This window comes from Rissa tridactyla, chromosome 15 (genome assembly GCF_028500815.1).
Source record: "Rissa tridactyla isolate bRisTri1 chromosome 15, bRisTri1.patW.cur.20221130, whole genome shotgun sequence".
NCBI classification, from domain to species: Eukaryota; Metazoa; Chordata; class Aves; order Charadriiformes; family Laridae; genus Rissa; species Rissa tridactyla.
Window position 1 is genome coordinate 10,282,929 of NC_071480.1, and position 23,969 is coordinate 10,306,897.

Below are 23,969 nucleotides of genomic sequence, written 5' to 3' on the forward strand. Positions count from 1 at the left end.
AGCGAGCAGAGACTAACATCCTGCATTCTTTTAAAAATAGTAAAGCACAGAGGAAAGATTTAGTCAAGCATGATGTGAACATGACAGCCTTAGCCTCCCGAGAAATCACATGGCTACATGCACCAGGCCTAAATAAAGAAGCATTTAGGTGACTCAAAGAGGTTTCCAAACAAGCGTCAGGGTCCTCGGAGTGAGGGACACTTAAGCAAAAGCTTTAGCAGAAAAACCTCTATGAAAAACTTTAGAATCTTCTCCTCACTTGCTCATTCCAGCCCCCGACACACACACGTTTCACCAAGCAGCAGCACTAGAAGTGCTGTGACACCCGCGCGATTGACACAGCTCGGGTACCAGCACGTACGAGCTCAGTCACCAGCTGGGCCATCACGTTAGAAACCACAGGACAAATCCCGTCCTCCGGCAGCGCTGACCCCGAGCCTCGCACCGCCCGGCTCCAGCCACCGCACTGCCAGCACGGAACAACCGCAACGCTCCGGCCCCACGCGGCCTTGGCCCTTCAGACCAGGCAAAAACCAATTAATTAGAACAAAATGGTGTAAAAACACATTAAATGGAACCATCCTGTCTGTCTGCTAACACTGATCTAGAGTTCAGGTAACTTTTTAAAATTTTGGAAAACTGTGATAACCAACTGTTCCAAAGAGTCTTTGGCACATCCCACTTTTACACCATAATTCAACAGATACAGCCAAAGTTACAAAAACCTTGTTCAGACACTCAAGCCCCCTTTGAAAGGACTTCATCACTTACCTAGAACTGGAAGGCAGTAATGCAATTTCTAACCATAATCACAAGTAATTAAGAGGGATGTTGGGAAGACAGAATTGGAAAAGCCGCCTGCTTTTGTGACTGCTTTTGTTAACAGAAAGCAAGCTGAATGCTTTCTTTGTGCATTTCTTGCTGCTGTTGAATGAAAAAACAATACCATGCAAAGAAGTGCACTCTAGAATAAATCCTTAAATGAATCCCTTCAGATAACTGAAAAATATGACCCAAAGTGATGAGTAGCCAGTATCCAAACCTCCTGTTGCACCCTAGACATCCTCGGGAAAGGCCCCTCTGCAAAACTAAACGCATGTTATCGCTGCTTCGTTTAGACCCGGTGTGCTTGTTGTACTTCTAAAACCTAGAGGCATAGAAAATACAGAAGTGCTTTTAAAACCCAGTTGCTTCAGGAAGACAAAGAAATCCCATCTCTGCTACCGCGGCAACCGTTACTGGAAAAAGCACTATTGTTACTGCCGGGAGGAATCAGCCCGGAGAGCTGCAATTAGGCAGAAGGATAAAAAAAAAAAAAAGGCTAATTGAAATATTTGTTTTCGAGACAGAAATGCATTTTTAGTTCAGCTTGTCTATATGTAATGCAATGATACTCCTATAAGGATGGGAGCAAAATTATGTATTTTAGTGTTATATAATTGAAGACAAAACCCCGACACAGTACATAATGGTATAAGAAAACTGATCCAAAACAGCAAAGGGGAAAGTAGCAAGTTCCCAATATGGACCAAAATTTACACATAAACATACCAAAAACTGAATAATTTGGATTGCAATCCTTCCTATTTTCCCTTAAAGACTTGACAGCGCAAGCGCGAGAGTCATTCGGTTCAAGTCTGGATCTCTCGAGTCAAGGGTGGCAACAGCGTCAGTGCCTCACTTCCCTGCGTAAGTGTTGGAGGGAGAAAAACCCAACCACCAAGAATGTCCAAATTGCACAAAATGTTTATTGTTAGTCTAGTACATTCAATATCATATTGACTAGAATACAGTAATTCAAAATATTTTTGGCGAATTGAAATTTTTTAAAAACCATTTCAAACACTCCAAAAAGCAATGCCATGAAAAATTAACTTAAAATTAAAACAAACATATTCAAGCAAGAGTTCCGCTTCTGACTACAGAAAATTTTTACATGTATTTTAGTGGTTTTAACAGTACTGCATTTAAACAAAATATATGAACTCACAAAAAGTGGAAAATAGTAAAATAGACACAATGTTAAAAAACCGAGGCATCCAGATGTGCGAGACTGTTGTACTAGGAATTACCTGCCCAGTTGTTCCACTCCTCCGGGGCAGTGAACTAGTCTGCTGTAGTGGTGCCGCTTCTCCAACCACCCGCTAACACCCTACAGCAATTCTTCTTCAATGCCTTGAATTGAAAGTTTGTCCCTCTTGTAAATTCCGTATACAAATGTATATAATTCTAAAATATGCAACCCACTGGCAAATCTAGGTGCGATATTAAACGGTACCTTGAAAAACTTCCCTATCCTGCTACTTATTGTCTGCAGACAGGCAATATCCAGAACAAAATCTGAAAAAGGCAACACGTTTTGGTTTTCTTTTTAAATACTGACATGAAAAACTGAGTAAATTAGAAAAAGGATAAAGTCAATCTTAATATAAGACATTCATTATATAGTGGGACAGGATGCAATTATTGGGCAAACAGTATTACAATGACTCTTCTACATCTGGTCATTTAATGCACGTGTTCTACAATCATGACCTGCAACCACACTGGGTTTTCCTGTACAGAAAGACAGCAACACAATTAAAGACCAGTTTTACTCTGTGTTAATTCCCAGAAGGACAAGTGACACCGGCTCAAGTTCTGCAAGCACTCCTCCCCGAAAGGCTGCGCTTGTGAAGAACCACAACCATGAATTCAAAGTGGTCAGCAATTGCTCAGCGCCCACAGCTCTGACCAGGGTCTCCCAGCAGAATGACCCCAATGAGAGCTGGTGGGAACAGGTTCTGTTGGCCAATTTAAATCCCTTTGAAAATCCAAGCTTTAATATTACAGCACCGATATGTGTGTACACATTTTGGAGAAATGACCGACTCTCTGGTTTGGACAGGGGGATATTAGCTGTCCACCTTCCTTACCACCGCCAGCCCTTGGTAAGCCAGCTTTCACCCAAACCACTGCCCGCCTGCGCAGCACGGAGTAGAATTGGGAATCTTGAGGAGAAAAATCACATCGACTATTTCTTTTAAAGCACTTCATTTCCATCACGGATAAAGCCAAATTAAGGTGCTGTTTAAGTGGTAGTTTATATGCGCAGAATACTATCATGTTAAAACTCAGCAGAATCACATTTCGATCTTAGTTTGTAGAAGTGGTTATTACAATTACACCTGTAATAGAACCTTTGGAAGAGGTACAATGTTTGCTTATCAGTACAGTATGTGGAATGTAACTGTTTCTTGCAAGACTTTGCAACATGAGTAACTGCATAGATGACAGTTGTGTGTTTTCAGTTCAACAAATGTACTTTTAAAGTTTACAAAAAACACAAAAAGTTTCTATAAAAGTCACATTATACCAAGATAATGGGTGGTAAAAGTAGACTATTTGTCTGTGATTCATGTTTAATAAGTGACTAGCGGAAAGGTGGTAGAAACCAATTTCAAATCAAGAGTTACATTTTCGCTATTGCACTGACTTCACCATTTGAATCACTAATTTAGAAAAATTCACGTAGTTAAAAATTGTAAAATTAAACTAGAATACAAAATTTATTTGTAAACATCAGGTAGCCAGTTCTACTAACATGGAATGGACTCTTGGTACTGCAGTACAGTATCTTGGTTACTTACAGCACTTGCCAGATGACGGGCAATTCAGGACACAGACATCAGTTCACAGTAATTGTGTTCAGAGAACTACCAAAGTCAGTGCAGTTTTTCTGTGCAATTTTCCAATTTCCCCGAATTCCTTAAGTCAAATAATACTGTTACAGAGGCCAAGCGCAGATTATTTTTTTTTATATATCTATCACAAGTGACGAATTATGTCTGCAGGACTTCTGTAAAGGTACTTCCAAATGGCGTAGTAATGAACAGCAGCTGCTGTGGCCACAAATATGTGCCAGATGGCATGGGCAAAGGGAATGACTCCATCGCTCTTGAAGAACACCACACCCAGGCAATATATCAAGCCTCCCCAGGCAACCTCCTGAAGTCCATCGGTGTTGCTCTGTTGATTAACAAGGAAAGGTCAGAGGTAGGGTGCAAAGGAGAAGCAGGGTATTCTATGTACAAAATACAAAGTGCTTTCTCCCCAAGAAAAGAAAGCTGGCTGCCAACTCAGAACATCCGGGATGTGACAGTAGACAAGTGAGAAAACCAGTATATTCGTATTACACTTTGTGAAATACATAATATATTTATATAACATGTCTCAATAGCACTATAAAATTAACAGTGGGGTAACTCAAGAATTAAGACAACTTTGATGTTTTGCTTCATGCTCATGAGCAGAGCGGACAAACATGGAGAAAAAGAAAACCACATTACTGCACCTAAGTGTGAGTTTAATGCAACTCCGACTAGCTGGATGATGCGTCCAGCAAGGTTTTGGTATAGCACAGCGTTCATGTGGAACAGTTAAGTACTGTAACTGACAATACCTTGTAGACGTGTCAGATTTACATTAGCACCAGAGAAGGTTATTCAAAGTTATTTATTTGTAGTTACACATTTTAAATAATAGGACAATATGGAGTAGGATGCTTTACAGAGGCACTAGGAAACCTTTAAAAAAAACACAAAAAACAAACCAGCAACTGCTAATTGCTGAGAGATCAAGCATCCCAGAGATAGTGCATCCATCAGTTTGATACAGTTCAACTACTACTCAATTTTTCCCCTGCTTCACTGATAAAAAGAAGCCCCTAGTAAGAGGCAAAATCTTCAAGCTTTGTTACCCATAAGTAATTTTCAAAGGGACAAGAATCAATTTACTTCCCCCATCTTGGTCCAACCACAGAATCAGTTGATTAGGTTTTCCAGAGAGCTCTTACATACACCAAGAAAAAAGGACATGTTATCAGAAGTCCATTCCACCTTCTTAAATAAAAGCTTCTTTCCCAATTTGTAAGTGGTAAGTGGGCATTAAGTAAGTTTATAAATAGTAAAATCTAGAAACATTCCTTGACAGGTTAAGGTACTTCACATCTTTATCATCACGTTTACTAAAATGGAAGTAATTGAATTGTTAGATCCAATATCCTTTCAGAAGTGAGGGTCTTCAGAAGTGAAGTTTGGAACCTAACTTCTTTTTATCTAGACCCTGCGGCCCAGATTCAACAAAACAAGGTAGAATGTCATTGAATGCAAACTATAAACCCAAAATGTAACTGACTATATGTGGTTCTTCTACAGGGAAGAGTTACAATTATGGTGGACTAAACTGAACATCTTTTGAGAAGAAAGAACTGCACTGGAACTGAAGCTAGTTATAAAAGGAAAGTTTGTGTGTTTGTAATGTTAACAGTCACATTCCTTACCATGGATGTCACTACCAGAGCAGGAGAAAATCCCATCGCTAAGTAGAAAAAGAGTTCAACGATCTTATACCTAAAAAGGAATGATTTTAGTCTTTTAAGGAGGTGTACAAGAGGATGAACATTTCCTTCAACAGTAAAGAAAATATTTTAAGTTTTATGTTAGCATGGGTCCATTAAACTATTCACAAAGCTTTCCATGCAGATAGATAACCAGTGTTTTATGACAAAAATAAAGCTAGTATTTATCTCTGCATTGCACAATTGCAGGCAATACCTTCTCCTCTCTGCCTAGATACATTCATTTGCATTAAGTACTAGTGAGAATAAAACATTGAGACAACTTATATTTTCTTATTTGACAAGAACCTCAGTAGCTCATCTCCAAAACAAAAAAAGTTGGATCTTGCTCCCTGAGGATAAGTAATGAAAGCAGGCTCAAGAATCCAAATCTGAAACTCAAGGACTCGCATCTCAAAACAGAAACAAAAAGGTAGCAGGAGTCAATATGCATCACTATTATATAAATAATATAATGTTGCAGGATAATCTATACACATTGCTGCAGAAATTCGGGGTGTAAAAAAAGCTATCATTTCAACTGGTTTCTTACTTTACGACCTTACCTTACCTCTCTCACGCCTGCTTTAAAGTTTTAAGAGTGGATACTTCCCTCCCACCCCTTTAAGAGGAGGCAATAATATAGCCTAAAGACATGATAAGGTGAATACAATTATCTTCTGACAAGATGTAAGTTTGCATCATTCTCATTACATATTTCCACTGTTTCAAAGCTCTTATTTCAATGGGTGAAAGGCTGGATAGGAACACTCAGAGAGCAAGAAAGCCCCCACCTTTTAATTTAATTTAGTTAATTTAAATTAAATTAAACTAATTAAAGCTAAACGCAAATAATAATTCTTACTTTTCATGGTAGAGAAATACATAAATGGTTCCTCCAGCAGCCATCAGCCAGATAAACCAACGCATGTGAGACGCTAGAGGTCCAAGCTCTCGTAGATTTAACCTGGAAGTACAAAGATTTCAGGAGACAAAAGTGATGAATGAATGGACCATGCTGACACAAGAATAGTGGGGCGTGATAAAAACAAATAAATATTCACAGCTATAACTTAAGACATGATGGGGGAGAAGACACTTAGACATTCTATACATAGAGAGGCAGAAGGTGTGTTTGCATCGATGCGAGGGAAGCATGAACTGGGACATGTGAAATATAAATTAATTACTTTCTGCTGTTTTCTAATATTACTTTATGTTCAGCAAATCCCAGGAGATTACATTATGTTGCATTTCACAATGCAGAATGTGGTCACTTGCATTAAGAAGATACCTACAAATTTTGGAATGCCGCAATGATAAACTGTTTACATTGGAAAAAGCTTTAATACTACAGCTGCACTTGAGATTTCTTACCATGGTGCATATGATGCTGCAATAAAGACATAGATCATCATTCTGTCACACATGTGAAAGCAATGCTCCATTGTCCTAGTAAGAGAGAGAACAAGTCATCAAGACAGATTTTGGAAAGATTTTTCTATCATCTCAGTTTCCTGACACACTTCGGAGAAAACACCATCAGCTCCGTAACCTCTTAAAACCATCTGGAAGACTGTCCAGCTGGCTTCAACTTCAGGAGGTCATAAGCAAGACACATAGGAGAGGATTGTCACATCAACTCTGCTAATCCAGAAACTGTTGCTGTTCAGTGACTACTGGTTAAATCCAATTTATGGCCAAGAATTATAACAGAAGTCACAATGGGACCAAAAAAAAAACCAAACACAAAAAGAAAATCACTTCTTAGCTTTGCTATTGCTGCCTTGCTCCCAAGGAGGCTTTCTGATACTTAGCTGTATATTTTATTATAATTCCCTTGGCAAAATCCGCGTTCTTCAAAGTGTTTGAGCATGCCACAGTCCCAAACAGCATTCTCATTTCTGCAATGGGATTATATCCGCCATGAACTCGAATTATGTTTTTCTCATGCAATTTGTGGATTAAGACCCACTAGGGCCTAGAAAAACACATATTTTCTGCATGAAAAAGCATTAAAGTTTGTTTGTATATGAGCTTGGCTCACTATTTCTTCCAACAGAATCAAGGCTGGGTTTTTCTTCCATGATTCAGTAAAAGGTACCACTGCAGCCTTCTGTAAAATCATGGTTTTGACTGAGAAACACAATGGAAAAACAGTGCAGAACGTGAAAATAAAACATCTTATATATCTTACAGTGATACCTTAAGTGGCTCTTTTTCCAAGAAACAATATGAAATACTGTGGAGACAATGAAGAGCGCGCAGAGCCCCATGCCATACATCCATGCTGTTATCTTTTCCCATCGATCATCAGAAAGCCGGTGGAGAAGGGCACTACCCACAATTGCAGGAACGATGAGGAACTAAGAAAACGAAAGGCCATTGTTAAGTCTTTACTCACTACCACCCACAGCACAGCAACAGCCGGGCAGATAACACTGCAACACACCACATGAGACCATGCGTACCACATTTGATGGCACGTTCCTGACAGGGGAGAGTTGTTCATTTAGTTGTATGTTGACACACAACCGTCAAGACTTCCACAATGTCTCAGACACCTGGGTTATACCTGTTTGTGATAAATTTATCCTCACAGGACAGACCAAAAAAAACTTAAATCCCAGATGAAAAAATAAGGCATTGGGAAGTATGCAGTTAAGTAGAAGATAAGAGAATTAAGGAAAGGCTTTGCAGAACTTGAGTTTTAGATATCATAAATAAATTAGCTACAAACTTGTTTTATGAATACATTCTTAATGCATAAAGATGATGTTCTTTTAATGCAGCGTATCCAAGTCTGTTTTCCTTACCACCTCCCTCTCAAGCAGCTTTAATTCAGATCTTCCAAAACAACCCCTGTAAGATCATCATGATGGAATTAGCATGCTCTTATGATATATCTAAGAAGTGGGCCGCAGGCTCCATATACATTTGAAACTCCACTCCTTTCCAGAATAAATTACACCATGTACCTTTGTCTCATTCAGAAAAAAAACAAAGAGGGGTGGTGGGGTGGGGGAAATCACGTCCAACAAGTATTTAAAGAAAAGAACCTGCTGTCTCAGACACTTCTACCCATCTCCTTCCACTATGAAGGCGTATCTTTGTCAGTCTTCTAAGTTAAAAACTCCACACAAATTCCCTTCCAGCCCCTAAGGCATGTCTTAAGATGTTAATTAGTTCACTTGAATTGTAAATAAGGTTAAATTCTTCTTAGTTTAATCCGAGTCTCCTATGCTAAACAATAAAGCTAGAAACAAGTAATGTTTAAACAAATCTGCCAACTCTGCTTTGCATTACAGGTTTGATAGCTTCGAGTGCAAAGTTCTGGTCTAGCCTGCACTGCCTCTGGCCTTTATCTACTCACAGACTAGAGGAAACTGAGGCTCTGATCACGGCTACAGATGAGACGATGCAGAGTATACCGAATGAATCTGAAAAGTACTTGGTTAATCCAGTGAGTTTAAAAAAAACAAAACAGTGGCTTTGTCTTCTGGCTTTTGAGGTACATCACTGTAGCTTCATTACTATTATATCTTCTACATTCAAGCCAAAAAGCTGTAGAGCCATGGAAACGAAAAGTATGGCATTCCTATATCCGCAGCAGTTGGACCAGAGGTGAAACGCTTTCCGCGTTTTGTGATAAGAATAGGGAAGCTGACCTCATGCACTTTAAGGCCAAAAATAGTCTGCCAGTCTGGCTTCTCATTTATCACAAACCATAAATTTCCATATACATATCCTGGACAGCCCCCAGATTCAAGAAAGGTTAAAGTGTTTCACTCCTCAGGAGACCAGTCACTCCTGTTTTCCACATATGGCAAACAGTTTAAAGTGTGGCTGAAGCCCTTGAGACAGCAAGGAACTGATGAGATGCGGCAGTTGTTTCATTTAGATTTTGCAGGAGACAGGAAGATGCTAAGCTCCAGAAATAGTTTCTTAGCTGTGTTTCTTTAACAGCTCATTATTTCATCAGTTTCCTTCCCAATTTCTGGTGCAAATTTCAGTTTTGGCTATACTTGACAGAGAACTAAAAGGTTTCAGAGAGATTACGTGTTCACGACACTTGCAGGTACAAGTAACTAGGTAAAATAGCAAATGCCTACTAATTCCCTACTGGATGTGAGCTGCTCACACCTGGAACTCTGACTGAACCGTTTTATAGGAAGACCTCTTTGGAAATCAGATTTAGCTATTACACACAACAACTTGCCTTTGTTACACAGATATCCCAGCTTTTTACTAGTCTACTAAAATAAATATTTCCCAAGTTAAGCTATGATGCGCAATGCTCAAATGGGCCAACGCATATTTTGCTGCCAATCATTTTTTCCCCAGTAATTATTGTATATAAAGTTACAGGGTTAAAACAAATAAGAAATTCTCTTATCACCTCTTTCTTTGCACCTTCAGAACAAAGAATACAGCTACAAACGAGTACATGGATGAAGAGCTGAATTAACCTCTTTTCTGCCTTGTCCTGGCTCTGAAGAACGGGGGGCGGGGAACAGCACTATACTAACATGAGAAGGATTTATTGTTTTTTCTAAGTATTCTATTTGGAAACACTTTCCCTCTGTGCCTGATATGCATCATGGGAACAGTTAGACTAAACAAGAAATGTTTTATTACTCTTTTTCTGATCAAAAATAGATAGATTAAAGACAAAATCCAGAAATTATATCCTGCTGTTCCAGCCAACTGGATAAAAGTTCTTTAGAGATTAATGCCATACCAGATAACATACGACAGAATGGACTTCATTTTATCTAACATCCATCTTACAAAAGAAATATGATACTTTAGTCAACAAAAGACAGATTTTCACATGTTCATTTGAACAAAATCTCTAGCACAAGAATTGCATTTTAATCTTCAGAATGGAGGAGCAATCAACTGGTCCTTTAAAAGATAGTCCTTTTTCACTACAAAAAAAGAGTAGTCAAACAATCAGAACTAATAGGATGAGTGTGATTGTGCCGTGTCATTTTACAGCAATGCCATAGTATTTCTAAACTGCCATAGTATTTCTAAGTATTTCATAGTATTTCTAAGCTGCCAACATCCCTAGTAATAAACCTAGCTACAAGTCACAAAAAGCTTTGCTTATGCATCATGCATTGTTTGCATCACGAAGCACAACTCTTCCAAATGAATATTGTCAAACTCACCAGCTTAATGTACTATGAACAACACCAGGACTGTGATGCTCCAATTTACTAATTTTAGCACTTTCATTAATACTCGCTAAATCAGAAATGGGGCTGGTAGAGAGATTTACAGAACAAGAGAGCGGACAACAATTTCACTAGGTTTTGTAGAGAAACGCCAGAACGAAATGAGAGCATGAAGTTACAAACCCCTTTGCAATATGGAGGAAGAGAAAGGATTAAAATGTATTTATTTACAGCTATAGGCAGGAATCTTTAAGAAGAGACTTGGGCACAGCCCCAAGTGTGATATATTTTCGGAAACCGACTACCACAACCCCTACTGTCACAAGTAACAGCCACTGCAAAGAGCCTTAAGGCACGAAGAAGAGACTGAAACAGCAAGCTGCAAACCTGATCAGGCATACTTCAGGGAAATTACACTCCCTGGTTACTAACTTACTGCAAAGTATCTGGTATCTTCCATCTATTTGGGGTTGCTTAGGATACTGGTAGGTTGGTCAGTATTTTATCTGTATTGCTTCCCTATTTCTGTAGACAATCTCTCACATAGAGAAGTTTAAAAATCTGTTAAAAATTTTGCTTTTGTATATAACATTCATGCCGAATTAAGTTATTTTCTTTGCACACAAGGCTATGCAGGTCACATAGTTCAGCAATAATGACCTTTGATGCACAAGCCAGCGTAGCAAAGCATGGTGTTATTGTTGTGATCTCACGTGCCTTTCATTGAGAGGGAAATACTAACAGGATAAAGATGGTCCCTACACTTCCTCTTTGGAAGGGAAGAGAACGGAAAGATCAACAAAGCAGCCAAAATCACATGTGACACTTAGAGGGAACCATGAAGGACTGTGTCCATCCTGCCTGCTCCAGGAGTGTAGTTCTGAAGCCAATTACAGTAATTTTCTCTTCTCAAATAAGGAGACAAGCACCGTGGAGCGGGAAGCCTACTGGCAACTTGGGTTGTGCAATGCACAGAGAGCAGAGAAACTGCTAATATCAGTCAGGTAGAATGGAGACATTTTCATCATAAGAGCCCTTCTGAAATTTTGGTGACTCCTCCTTCCATGCTCAAGTGGCCTGGTAAATGCTCCAAGCCTCATTTTTGAAATATTCTTTCTTCTTTTTTCCCTGCTCTGCATAACCAAAGACTGGAATAGAAAGACTATAACTTATTTTAAGAATAGTTGCTCCTTTTAAAGCAGTTGGAAGAAACTTTTAGAACAGTACAGAGCAAGCTGTGCCTAAATTCTAAGGTTTTAATACAACAGAGCATATCTTTTGTCTGATAAACCTCAGGTACGCTAGAAAGTTTCATGGTGAAAAAGTCACCCCCCGCCTTAGATCTAACTTACCTTACAGCTCAAATTCTTATAACTCCTGTTTCTCTCATACACTGTTTCCTTCCTGTTCTTCTAAACACAGAAAGCAGTCTTTTCTGTCTCTGTACTCAACTGCTTAGCTGCCCTTCCTGTCTCCTAGTGTCTAGAGACAAGTCAGTGCTTCATTTAAAGCTAAAAAAAAAATCAAGACATTTTAAATAGCCTTACCAGTTGGAAATTGAAGATACCTTACTACGCTACACAAAGTTACCTTTTAAGAATTGTAACAAGAAGTTACGCATGGGATTCTGTATCCCCATTTATTGCTGGGTTTTTTGTTTTGTTTTGTTTTTTAAAGCAGCTGCCTAAACTGACAACTGTGTATTTTTAAGTCAAAAAACAGACAGGATACCTACTGAGGAATACAGCTGGTAAAATACAAGCTGACTACTTTCCGAATTATGAATAAAGCTTTGGCAAAAAATAATATATGGAGAAACATTGCTAAACTCTGTTTTGTAGAAATGAGATCAATGCCTAACTGAAAACTCACACTGTCATCCAGCAGCAAAGACTCAACCACTTGGCAGTCTAACATTTAGTAAAACAATCTGTAAAACAGAGGAGAAGCAAGCATCCCTCCCAGCTCTTTCTGTATAATCCACTGTGCTTTCCCGGATTAGATTCCTATTTGAAGGCTTTGAATTTTGATTCAAAGTTGTTTATTGCATAAAATTTTATTTAAGGAGTAACAATCCCTCTTTTCTTCCAAAGGATACATTAACAGTGCATATCCCCAAGTTGCTAACAGTTCATAGTAGGTTTTAGCACATAGCTTGACTGTCCAGAAAGAAATTAAGACAGCTTCACCAGGAACAGCAGCATACCAGAAAACACTGATATAACGTCTTGGCTGTAACCTACTGCTAACAGGCAGGAGTAAGACATGCCTGTTTTTCAACTAGATGAAGGCTAGAATTGCTAAGGAGTACAGCAACTTCTGCCAGATATTTTGAAATCTAACTTTTTGGCCAGAGTAAACAAGATTTGTACAAGGATTATGAGATAAACTACATATTTGCGCTAACCAACAGAATGTTGCTTCATTCTCTAGACAAATAAGCATATATTTACATAATGCTGTACATGAGACCCTTGGCTTAAAAAACACATGAGCTTCAGTTAGCTTTTCTATACGTAAAACAAGGTGATTTTGTTTTTACCAGCAACACAGAGCTGTATGTTGGTTATTTATAAAATATACACAAAGGCTCCTTAAGAACAGAGCTCCTTCTAGAGCTGAAGAGTCCCATGAACCACCTTGCGCATTCGTATCTGTAGCTCACTCAGACACTGGAGATAAGAGACTGAGGACAAGTCAAACATACTTCAGATGTTTGGAGTTAAACAAGGGATTGAGAAGGAGCACAAGCTGCTTTTATAAAAGGGCAAATGCTATCTTAAAAAGCAAACAAACACATTTTTAAGTCCTTTTCAAAGTGCCAGACAGCAAATTAAACTTCCCAATTACAAAAAAGAAAAAAAAAAAAGGACTGCTTTCCTTATTTTGTATATATTGTACATTCAAATCTAGTATGGGTCCTGACATTATGAAAACAAGGACAAACTAGGATTTTTAGTAAGGCTGTCAGCATTATTAGTGCCTCTTTCAAAATAGGAGATTTTTTTAAGAATCAATTAATAGATATTAAGTATCAGAACTAAGCCACTCCAGCTCTTCCAGCTAATATCCACATGATAGTCTTAAGAAGCCTTCCACTTCTAACATGAATAAATCTTTCTTATACTTGCAGTACACAATTTGCACAATACTATGTCAGCACAACACTGGGAAATCTGCCTTGCAAGACTAACTAGTACAGGCTTATATTCACTTTACCGTAGCCATCCTTTGTCTGAGACAGAAGAAAAACATCTAGTTAAAGACATGTAACTTACTTTGGTGAAAAGGAATCTTATGAAGCATCTGGAGCTCCTAGAGATTCAGAACAGGGACTAGTGATTACCAGCCATCTAATTAACATTACGTTTTCTGGACTGTTATAGCTGAAGCTTATATAACAAAACCAAAGAGGTTGTAAATACAAATATACTCGGGCAAAGGTAAGCATTCAGCTATCCAAACCCACAAAAATTTACCAAAACATCTGGTTTAAAAAAAAAAAAAAAAAAAAGAAGTGTACTTACTGCATGTGTGTAACAGTTAGCAGCATGTTCATAGCAAGTGGGTTTGTAGCGGCTGTTTGCTGGAGCTGGGTGGTTCATGAACCTGTTGAAAAATTAAGAGGTATTTTTAGGAAAGTTAATAAACCATTGCTTTAGAGTGTCACAAAGGAATATCTCCAAGCTAGTAATGTTAAAAATTTTAAGTACAGACATGTTAAAAGTAACTTATTGGAATTGTAAGTTCTCTTAAAAGAAACATCTGGTAAATAAATTTCTGTGACTGCATGTCACAGCGGATGGTTACCTTTAGTCAAGACTTTGCATACGGAAGTCAGACCCCTCTTTTCCAACAGCTTAGTCAGATGCAGAATGACCTATTTCCTATTTAAATTATGTAATATGGACTCAAATTACTCTTGAAATATGGACTTCATTATAGCTGCCAAGGGTTACTCTTCTTCTAAGAAATTCTTGAAGCTACTATTCTAGTTCTGTAACACCTCAGAACAAAACAACTTGAACACTGACTTTTCAATTCCTACAGCAAGCAATATTTCTGTTTGGAGCATTGGATGGCTCGATTTTTCTTTGAGGCTAATCCTATCTTCTGTCTGTAACTAAGATCCAAGCTGCTCAGGGATGAAGGGAGACTCTAATGGTTAGGTCTCAAGAGGAAAAATGTTAAGAGGCTTACCATAGACGTTCCACCTTTTTCTCTAACAATTTTCAAACGTTACCTAACAAACAATCAATCACACCAAAAGCAGTCTGTGCAAGCCAAATGACACATGATGAAACTTGAGAAAGTTTTGGAAGAACTTGCCAAGACAAACATTGCATTTAACTGTTTCAAAAAAACCCCACACACTCAAGTTGTTTCTGTGTAACTACATAATTTAAATTGGTGTATGAAAGCCCCTAAGACATCTATATGCAACCAGTTAAATCAAAGTTATGCGCTACTCCAGCTACAGTACCATGCATGTTATCCCAGCACAGCCTACTATCACACAAAAGTGATTCTCTTTCACTAATAAATTCCAGTTTACTCCAGACTATTATAAAACTATGCATTGACAATTAGTCAGGTATCCAACAAGCCAGGAACAGCTTCACAACAAATACGGAACACGTCTGCGTGTTCAGAACCGAGAGCAGCTTTGTTAGCTAGATTTATATAAAGAGCTTGTTAGACAAACTGGTCCTCCCCCATGTCCCTCCTGGTTTAAGGCAAAACCAGTCCTATTTTTATGACAGCCACAAAATACTGGCAGATCTCAAACCAAAGAAAAACAAACAACAAAAAAAACCCCAACCAGATCATTATAGTTTGAGTAAGTAGTTCCAGATTTCTGGCATAAAAGACACCTGGTTTTCTTGACTGATTTAAGACGTGATTTTTAAACCATTTTTTTCTAAACTGATATACAAAAATTTACCAGCATTGATAAAATAAAATAACACTGTCTCATGATCTCTCTTCCAATTGTGGCAATTTCAAAAAACAGTTTAAACTGTTACTAATACAAAGGGTAAGAAAAATGTGAATTTCGTTCATGGGCACCAAGTATAAATGGTTGTTAGCAAATGAATAATTCCCTGGGAGTTAATTTATTACTAAAAAAATGGCAATTCTTTCATCAGTGACAAATGACACCTTGCTCTCACCTCCAAGAGGATAATGACATTGAAGTCATATACACGGCTGCACAGAACATTCGGAAAATGGTTTTGTTGCCCAGTGCGTACAGGTCTTCAACAGCTGCTGAAGACCATCTCAGCATCCTCTAAAGATGGAACATTCAGTTCACTCAGTTCTGCTTCCAAGTTAGGAAAATATTTAAGAATAAAAGCATCTGTTGGCTCAGTTGCGTGACCAGGATTAGACTGCCCTTGCCCAACTCCATAAATTCAAGGTTTCATAGGAAACCTTTCACTGATTACATCTAGAATATTATTACCTTTCTTCAAAGGCTATGGTAGTACCTTGGAATTCTCACAAGAAGTAAAAACTAAAAAAAACCCCCAAAACTAAGGAACCAAACGTTTATCCTCAGTATTAGCTTTATGATTTCTGTTGTTCCAAATTTCTATATAAGATATTATTATCATCTAAAAACCTATAACTACCTGAAGGTAGTCTGCTAATATGACCTTCTATTATCCACTAGAGGATTACTTTTAGATTTTTTCATTTTCATTTACATTTATTTAATAGAAAGAATACTGGATCTTTCTAAAGCAGTCACAACAGAGCCTGGGCTAATGTTAGATTTTAGACAGAATTATGAACAAACACTTCAGAAAACTCCGTTTATTATTAGAACATTTTATTCTCACTAATTTAAAGAAAGTTTTATTTGCAGTAAAACAAAACAAAGACATTAACAAAGCTATCCTTTCTCTGTTATCTACACAAAGGGTTAGGTTATTTCCCCTTTGTTTGTGCCAGCACAGGAATGATGCAAATATTCGTTCATCTATGTGGTAATTTTAGGCTGGCAAAACAGACAAGCATCAGGTTTCAGAAGATTTCACACTTAAAAAAATAACATTTGAAATGTTTTGTAACTATATACTTCAATTCTGATTATTTAACTTAACAAACAAAAACAGTTAGTAACACGGCTGTTGAACAGAAAGCTTTACTGGACTCCCACAACAGCTGAAACTCACTTTTCTTTCACCAGAAAGAGTTCTAGCCGAACACCACCACTAGCAATACTTCCCCCATCCCCTTCACCTACGTGTTTATACTAATAACACCAGAGCACCACCAGTGCGTTTTGGCAAAAGAAGAAGAATTAGACTTTACCTTAAAGAAAAGGATCTCACAACACCCCAGTACCTAACAGTGCTGTCCATTTGACATACCTGCACCTCTCCTTTCTGAAAGGTACCGACCGCAACAGGCTGCAAGACCCAGGCAGCAAATGCTGGGGAACATTTGCTCAGGTCACCACTCACAGACAACGCTATCAGTAAAGCAAACCTCCAGTTATTTCCCTATGCCTTTTTATAATACTATTTATAAACGTTATCAGGAACAATTTTAGACGAAGGATAATTTTAGAAGTGGTTGAACAGGGCAGTAATTGCAGCCAATCCTTCTCCTGAATTTGTTCCATTTCCAGTTTGAGAGTTTGTGTTTAACAGCTTAAGAAACAGGCCTGAAGTTTGAAAATAGCTCCTTTGGGATACTACACTGAAGTACTCATCAAGACCAGGAAAAATTATTTTGACACATACAAAAGTCAGTCATATGCTCCTGTACTTATCTATATGTATGATATTGCAATATGAAGCCATAAGAATTTAATTGCAGATTTATTCGCAGTCTAGAGGCAAAACTGTTCTGTTCTTTCTTAAAGATAAATAAATAAATAAACCTCACACCACCAACAACGGATGCTTTTTGTTTTCTGCCACATGAATACTGCAACACAGGGACATTGTTTTTCCTCCTATCTACAGGTCAAGTTTGCCTCTTCTGAAAAAAGATAATTGTGAGGAATACAATCTCACCTTTCTAAAAGCAGAAACTCGATATACAGCACTCATACTGTTTACTCCTAAATAAAAGCTCTCTCTAACACAACCATTAAGGTTACTATCAAATGCAGGACAGTCTGAGGTCCCACTGAACTGGACTACGATTTACAGGAAACACCTTTAAGTGAAGTCTAACAAATCTCTAATGTGTTCTTTAATAGACGCTCTAGTGAAACCAGAGTAATTTAATCAGGGGATATGCAGCATTATCTCACAGGAACACATAAATTGTCAGTATCATTTAGGATACTGACAATCCAAGATCTCCAATATAAAATATTCAATATTTTGAATTGTGAGATTTCTGAAATTAACAGACTAAGTAGTACTTGCTGCCAGCCATGAGAGCAGAATGCTTTTGGACTGAACTGAGGTACAAGTTCATTTTCACAATTTAAATGCATTCTTAAAGCTCAAGATCTACTCGAGGCCAAGGAATTCCAAGCTTCATCATTTCTACTCGAGGTCAAGGAAGTCCAAGCTTCATAATTTCACAGCATGCAAACAACTTTCTTTGATGAGCACGCTCCCAATATAAGTGGAAAGGGGGTACGGAGAAAGACCTATGACAATTTAAAATGAGAGAAGAAACTCACACCCCTCCCTTTACACCACTTAAACTGTGATTTTGAAACACTTCAAATATTTAAAATGTTAAACATATGGACTGATCCATTCTTCGTGAGAGACCCCCAATCTCAAGTTCCTATTCATTTCCAAAGAGTAATCCTGTACGTTTCATAGTGATTCCAGAATTAAGAGAACATTGCTTTCAGGAGAGAAAGCAGGAGGAAAATCTTCATGCTTTGTCTTTGCATGCAAACCCAGCTTAGAAAAATAAATGATAAAATCCCAAATCTATAGCATATATCTGTATGGCACTTGGCTGGTATCACAAGTTCATACCCCAAACTGCAGAAGAGAAGAGTGCTTTTCAAATCTCACCTTATTCTTGATTCCCATCTGCTGAATGAATTATTCTTTTAAGCATGAAGTAAAATGTCAGTAAAACCAGCAAACTGATAATAGCCTCAAAGATCTGGATTTTTTTAGTCTTTTCAGGAAGTACATTTCCTTTATTCAGCTCAAAAGGCCTCAAACTTCCTTTTACCAGCTTAAAAGCACATTACCCCTTTTTGTGTCTTTTTTTTTTTTCTTGTGCTTTCCAGCAGCAGGAGAGGCCATTTAGACCTAATAAGCCACAAATAACAGCATATGAGAAACGGCAACAAGGTGGGGATAACTCCACAAAAACAGCAGTGGCGTACATTAAATGGGGTGACATATTTAGATACTGAAACAATTTTTATGTTATCTAGTCTCTTTGTTTTTGAGAGGAAAACCAGAACAAAAATCATAAGCAAGTCAAAATAGATCAGCACTACATTTTCATGATGACCATTTAGGTAAGATTTTGAAAAGAAACAAATAGGTTTATAAAAAACTTGCTTCCTTTGACCAAACTGGCAGGTATTTCCTCTTTATGAATTCAGCCCATTTAGTTAAAAATAGAGCCATATTCCCCTGAACTAGGCGTCTTCCTTCCTGGATTAGAAAATACCTAATTGTGGTTTGTAACTGTTCACATAATCTTTACTATCACTGAACAACTGAGTCACAGAAATTATTCAGGTCAGTACAAAAGCAGGCCACTTATTTGGAAGTATTGGTGAAATGACATGCTGCGTAAAGGTTCGTGTACTTACAGCACGATACTAAAGAAAAAATGAAGTCTGCAACGCTCTGAGAATCCATTAACAATTGTGGCACCATACATAGATTAGTCACGGAAAACAGTGTCTGCGCATCCCACTGACCTCCCAAAAGACTCCTCAACCTTCTATCAAATATGAAAGGCAGAACTTTAAGTGTAGAGCAGGGAGCGGACAGAAGTCACATCAGGTGCTGCAGCACATCTGAGCTCAGGGGCAGGGTACCAGCCAGCCTAGGCATGGGCTGGTACAGAAACCAGGTCTGACCACATTCGTATTTTTCTCTCAGTTCTCTTTCAATTTTATGTCCCTTTTAATAATTAGGTTTTGGTTTCTTGAGGAAGTTGGTGAAAGGAGAGAGGGCAGCCCTGCAGCGGCATACCTGCTGAGGGAAGCCATGGCAGGCACTGGTCTTACCTGGGAGATGGACTGTCCCTCAACACTTACTGGCCTTGCATCTGGACTTAGAGCAATCAAGTACCTAAAGCCCACATATGGACGCGTTTACCCAAGAACCTCAACCGCGCTGTTACCAGCCGACCCCCCGGGCACACGAGCACCATCTTCAGCCCCGGGAGACCCGACCAGGGCGCGCCCGGCTCTGCTGGGGGCACCGAGGGGAGCCGGGGCAGCCGGCGCTGCCTCCCCCGGCCCGGCACGGCTCCGCAGCCACAGGTCGGGGCTGTGACACACGGCCGGATGCGCGAACCTTCACCCATTTAACGGAGGGAAGAAAGGAAAATAAACAGAGATAGACGTGCAGAGCCCCCCCGCCCCTTCCTCACACGCCGGCGGGACAGCTCTGCTCTCCTCGCCCGGCACCGGCGATGCCGCGGGCCCCGGGGGTGGCGACCGGCACCTCAGCAGCGGGGACAGGCGAAATGCGGCGTGGGGACGAGGAAATCCGCGGTACACCCGCCCCAGGCCCAGCCCTCACACGACCCCGGGCTCTGCCGCGGCCGCCCAGGGCCCCCAGCCCCAGCGCGCTCGCCCGGCCGTGAGGGGAGCGCGGGGGCGGCCGGAGGGAACGGGGCGGCGCGGCTCCGCTCCGCCACCAAGGAAGGGGGGCACTCCCCGCCGGGGGAGGGGGCGAGCTCACCTCCTGAACCTCTCCTGGAGCCGCCGCATGGGTCCGGGCCGCCCGCCCCGGCCGGGGGACAGGCGGGTGGTCGGGACGGGAGGCTGCGGGCGGCTCCTGAGGCGGCGAGGGCCGGAGTCCGGGCCCTCATTGGCGTGCGAGCCGCCGCGGCGCGCAGCGACGGCCGGTGCCGTCCGTCGGTGAGGCGCGGGAGCCGGGCGGGCGGTGGCGGGCAGCCGCTTTAGCCGGCCTCTCGGCTCCTCTCAGCCCGCCCGGCCCGCGCTTCCCCCCGCCCCTGCCCGCCCACCGCGGCCGGGCCCGGCGCGGCCCGCCCCCGCCGCCGCAATGGCGGGAGGACGCGGGGCGGGCGGCGGCCTGGCGCGGGGGACCCACCCCCCGGCGGGGGGAGGCCGGTGTCGGAGGCCGCCCCGCCGCCGTGGCCGCCTCCCCATCGGCAGATGGGGGCTCGGACTGGAACCGGGAGCCGCGGCCTGGCGGCGGGGTCGCGCCGAGGGTGGCCTGGGCTGAGGCGGGTTTCCAGGCTCGGCCTGGAAAACAACAACAACAACAACAACGTGAAGGACCGGAGCCGCAGTGGCGATGTCGGGGGCCGAGGGCTCCCCCAGGGCCCGGGGCTGCAGCTCATCCCCTGCCGCCCTGCGAGGGGTGGATGCGGTTCAGCAGCACCGAGCGGCGGGAGACGGTGGTTGAATTGCCATTGTTTCAACCCATTCACCCAAATGAGCAGGTTATATGAGGACTTGGCCATTTCAACATGCCTAATTTTTAAATTCTAGAAGCTGAAAGAGCCCTTCCACAGGGAATATGGCATAGGCTGACCGAGGCCCTGGCCCTGCCCAGCAGAATGCTCCTCGGTGAAGCCGTGGCTCTGCTGTCGCATAGACCCGCACGTGGAATAATTTCCTCTGCTCTAAATCAAGGTTACGGTGGCTGGACTGCTTGTGATAACCCAGCTAGCCATCTTCCTAGTGCCCCCAGCTGTAAACCGTAATAATCTTATCTACTCAAACCAAACTTTTCCAAGCAAGGGTTATTTTATGAAGTGGAGACTACGTCAAGCATGTTCTTCTAAGATGAATGGGGTGTTGCCTTCTATAGTACAAATCAAGGCATGAATTAGGAGAATATTAAGGTCTATTCAAGCTGTCTCCTAATCTAAGATCTTGTTTACAATGGTATTTTGAATGGTTCCATCCCTCAACAAAAGTGATTAGTATAGGCACACCAAAGCAAACCACCGGTTTAGACAAATAAACTATATCCGGCATCAACATCTTTTATGGTAGGACTGAGACAGATGGGATCTGCTCACAGCTGCTGCTGTGGTTTGTAAGTCACCTCCCCAGCCGAGTGTGTCACCTCTGCCAGGTAACCACCTCCACCACAGGCAGCAGAAGGAAGTGTGAGCATCGTGACTTGGCTGGCTGTCAGGCTAAATCTGACTTTTCATGGCCCTCAGTCCCTTTTACTAAGTCTTCATCCATGCCAGCAATGAGCAAACAATTAGGTGGCAGCAGCTTTGTAAACTGCCACAGCAAGACTTGCCCCCAGGTTTCTCTGGTTTCAGGATGGAATGATTTTTTCTGGTACAAATTGCAGATTTTGGTCTCCACCAGGATGCAGGGATGTCTGGGCCTGGGCCAGGAGACCACTGCAGACAGCCAGTTGCTCAGCTTTGCTCAAAGGGAAGGGTAGAGCTTCTTGCTGGAAAGGAGAGCTCCTGAAATGCTGAGCCAAGCTAGTTCCCTGAGAAATGCTTCCATTAATCTCAGTGAGGTATCACTGTTACTAAGTTGGTACAATCTGTCATCTGATTTAACAGTGTCACTGCTAATAAAGTTTCATATTGCTTATGTTATCTGTTAATGCAAAAGGAGCAAAATTTGAGGACACTGCTGAAGAACCCAGCCACACACGTGTGGCTGCATTTGAACATCTGAAGCTTCAGTAGTATCCCAAAAGCATGGTTTTATTTTGAGGTAGAACTTGTGGTGGCACAGCTACCTTCCTGCTCAATACCGCACCCCCATCCTCTGTAACAGCCCCAATAATTCACTCTTTCAGGCTGTAAAAATGTTCAGGAACGTGTGACATTATGGACACCATGAACGGAAAGGCTGGCTGCTTTGTGGTTCTGGTGAAAAACTGGGCTGTAAAATGAACCTGCTGAGCCCTTCAAAGGTGCACACAGAGGCATTGCATTTTGTCTCCAACTTCTCTCACTCCCTCTGCTCCTCTTTGACTCTTTCTTGTGTCTCTTCTGATCTAGTCTCTACTGGCAAATGTGTCACAGAGAGTTTTTCTCCTCACAGTTTTCAAAGCCTGTTTTCCCCGCTTTGTTCTGTGGTCACAGATCTCACAAATTGTGAGATCTTTAAAACAACAATGGGTGTAGCTTCCTGTTGCTGGAGCATCAAAGACTTACAGCTTCAAGACAGAGTTAAAAAAAATAAATCACTGCTTCAAATTTGTTTATTTTGAATGAAAACACGAACATTCAAATCATGAAGCTTGACCGAGTGGAGCCAGGTTAAGAAGACCACCAACCATCATGACAGCAGTGATGACACTGGAGGATTTTGAAATGAATGTCTGTGTCTCTTAAGGAGACCACTAAATTGCTCAGCGTGGATATTGTTGGAGTGCTCCTGACCAATAACCCGCTTTTAGTACCAGTGACTCCTGTTGAACTCATCTCTGTAATTGCTTTTTATGATCTAATGAATCAGAGTGCCTTAAATTACTCATTTAAACTCCTTATTATGGACCAAGTAACCATTACATCCAAATTCTAAAAATTGGCATTAAGCATACAAAATTAAGGAAGAAAAACCTTATTAGTTGGATTACTCTTATTTACAAAGTATGAAAGAAAAATACCTTCAAATACCCAATGTCCATTTGATGAAAAAAAAACATTCTTATGACTAGAAATATGTCATGGTGAGCTCAGCCAGAAATGTATTTTAATAGATGAGTCAGGGTTACAAGAAGATGGAAGAACATTCCTTACTGAACGCATCCCTGCTGTGGGGCTCTATCGCATAGTGCATTTGGAAGAAGGAGCAATGTATTGAAAATGAACAGCCAAGGGCTCATTAATAAGAAATTTAACCTATTATTTTTTCATTGGGCAAAGAGAATTTAGTTCTGATCAGGGCTGTGAGGTACTTGTAAAATGGATTGTCCAAAATGAACTAGGCAATCTCGGTTTGATCCTTAATAGACACCCATTTGACACCTAATGGAAGGGGTTTGCATAGCAAATCTGTTACTAATTGCAATTCTTGACAGTCTCCGCAGTGAAGTCAATGAGTACATGAGCTATGTGGTTTGCCCTTATTATTTCTAGGTCAAATTTTACCCATGCAGAATCTCCCATTGGTCCTTCACAGGCACTATCTACTTGTCTAGCGACGGAGGAGTTTGTACTCCTGGGCTATTTATGAGCATTAAGTTGACGCACGCAGACATACATAATTTCTGAACGAGCCATAAAATGGTTTCATAGGATTATGCAAACAGGGACATAAAAGCGGG

General features: G+C 40.8%; 1 protein-coding gene across 2 annotated transcripts; it reads right to left on the reverse strand.

The window, feature by feature from the left end:
- Positions 1 to 1,728: 1,728 nt before the first annotated feature.
- Positions 1,729 to 20,682, reverse strand: MMD (monocyte to macrophage differentiation associated). Of its 2 annotated transcripts, none has more exons than XM_054221647.1 (7): positions 20,430 to 20,682; positions 14,088 to 14,169; positions 7,583 to 7,743; positions 6,755 to 6,829; positions 6,243 to 6,344; positions 5,321 to 5,390; positions 1,729 to 4,008 (listed from the first exon to the last, which is right to left on the reverse strand). In XM_054221647.1, exons 1-7 carry the CDS (start codon positions 20,456 to 20,458, stop codon positions 3,808 to 3,810), a joined length of 720 nt encoding a protein of 239 aa, XP_054077622.1. In that variant the 5' UTR covers positions 20,459 to 20,682; the 3' UTR covers positions 1,729 to 3,807. The 2 variants fall into 2 exon arrangements, with proteins under 2 accessions (XP_054077622.1, XP_054077623.1); XM_054221648.1 differs by lacking the exon at positions 20,430 to 20,682 and adding an exon at positions 14,371 to 14,982.
- Positions 20,683 to 23,969: the final 3,287 nt, after the last annotated feature.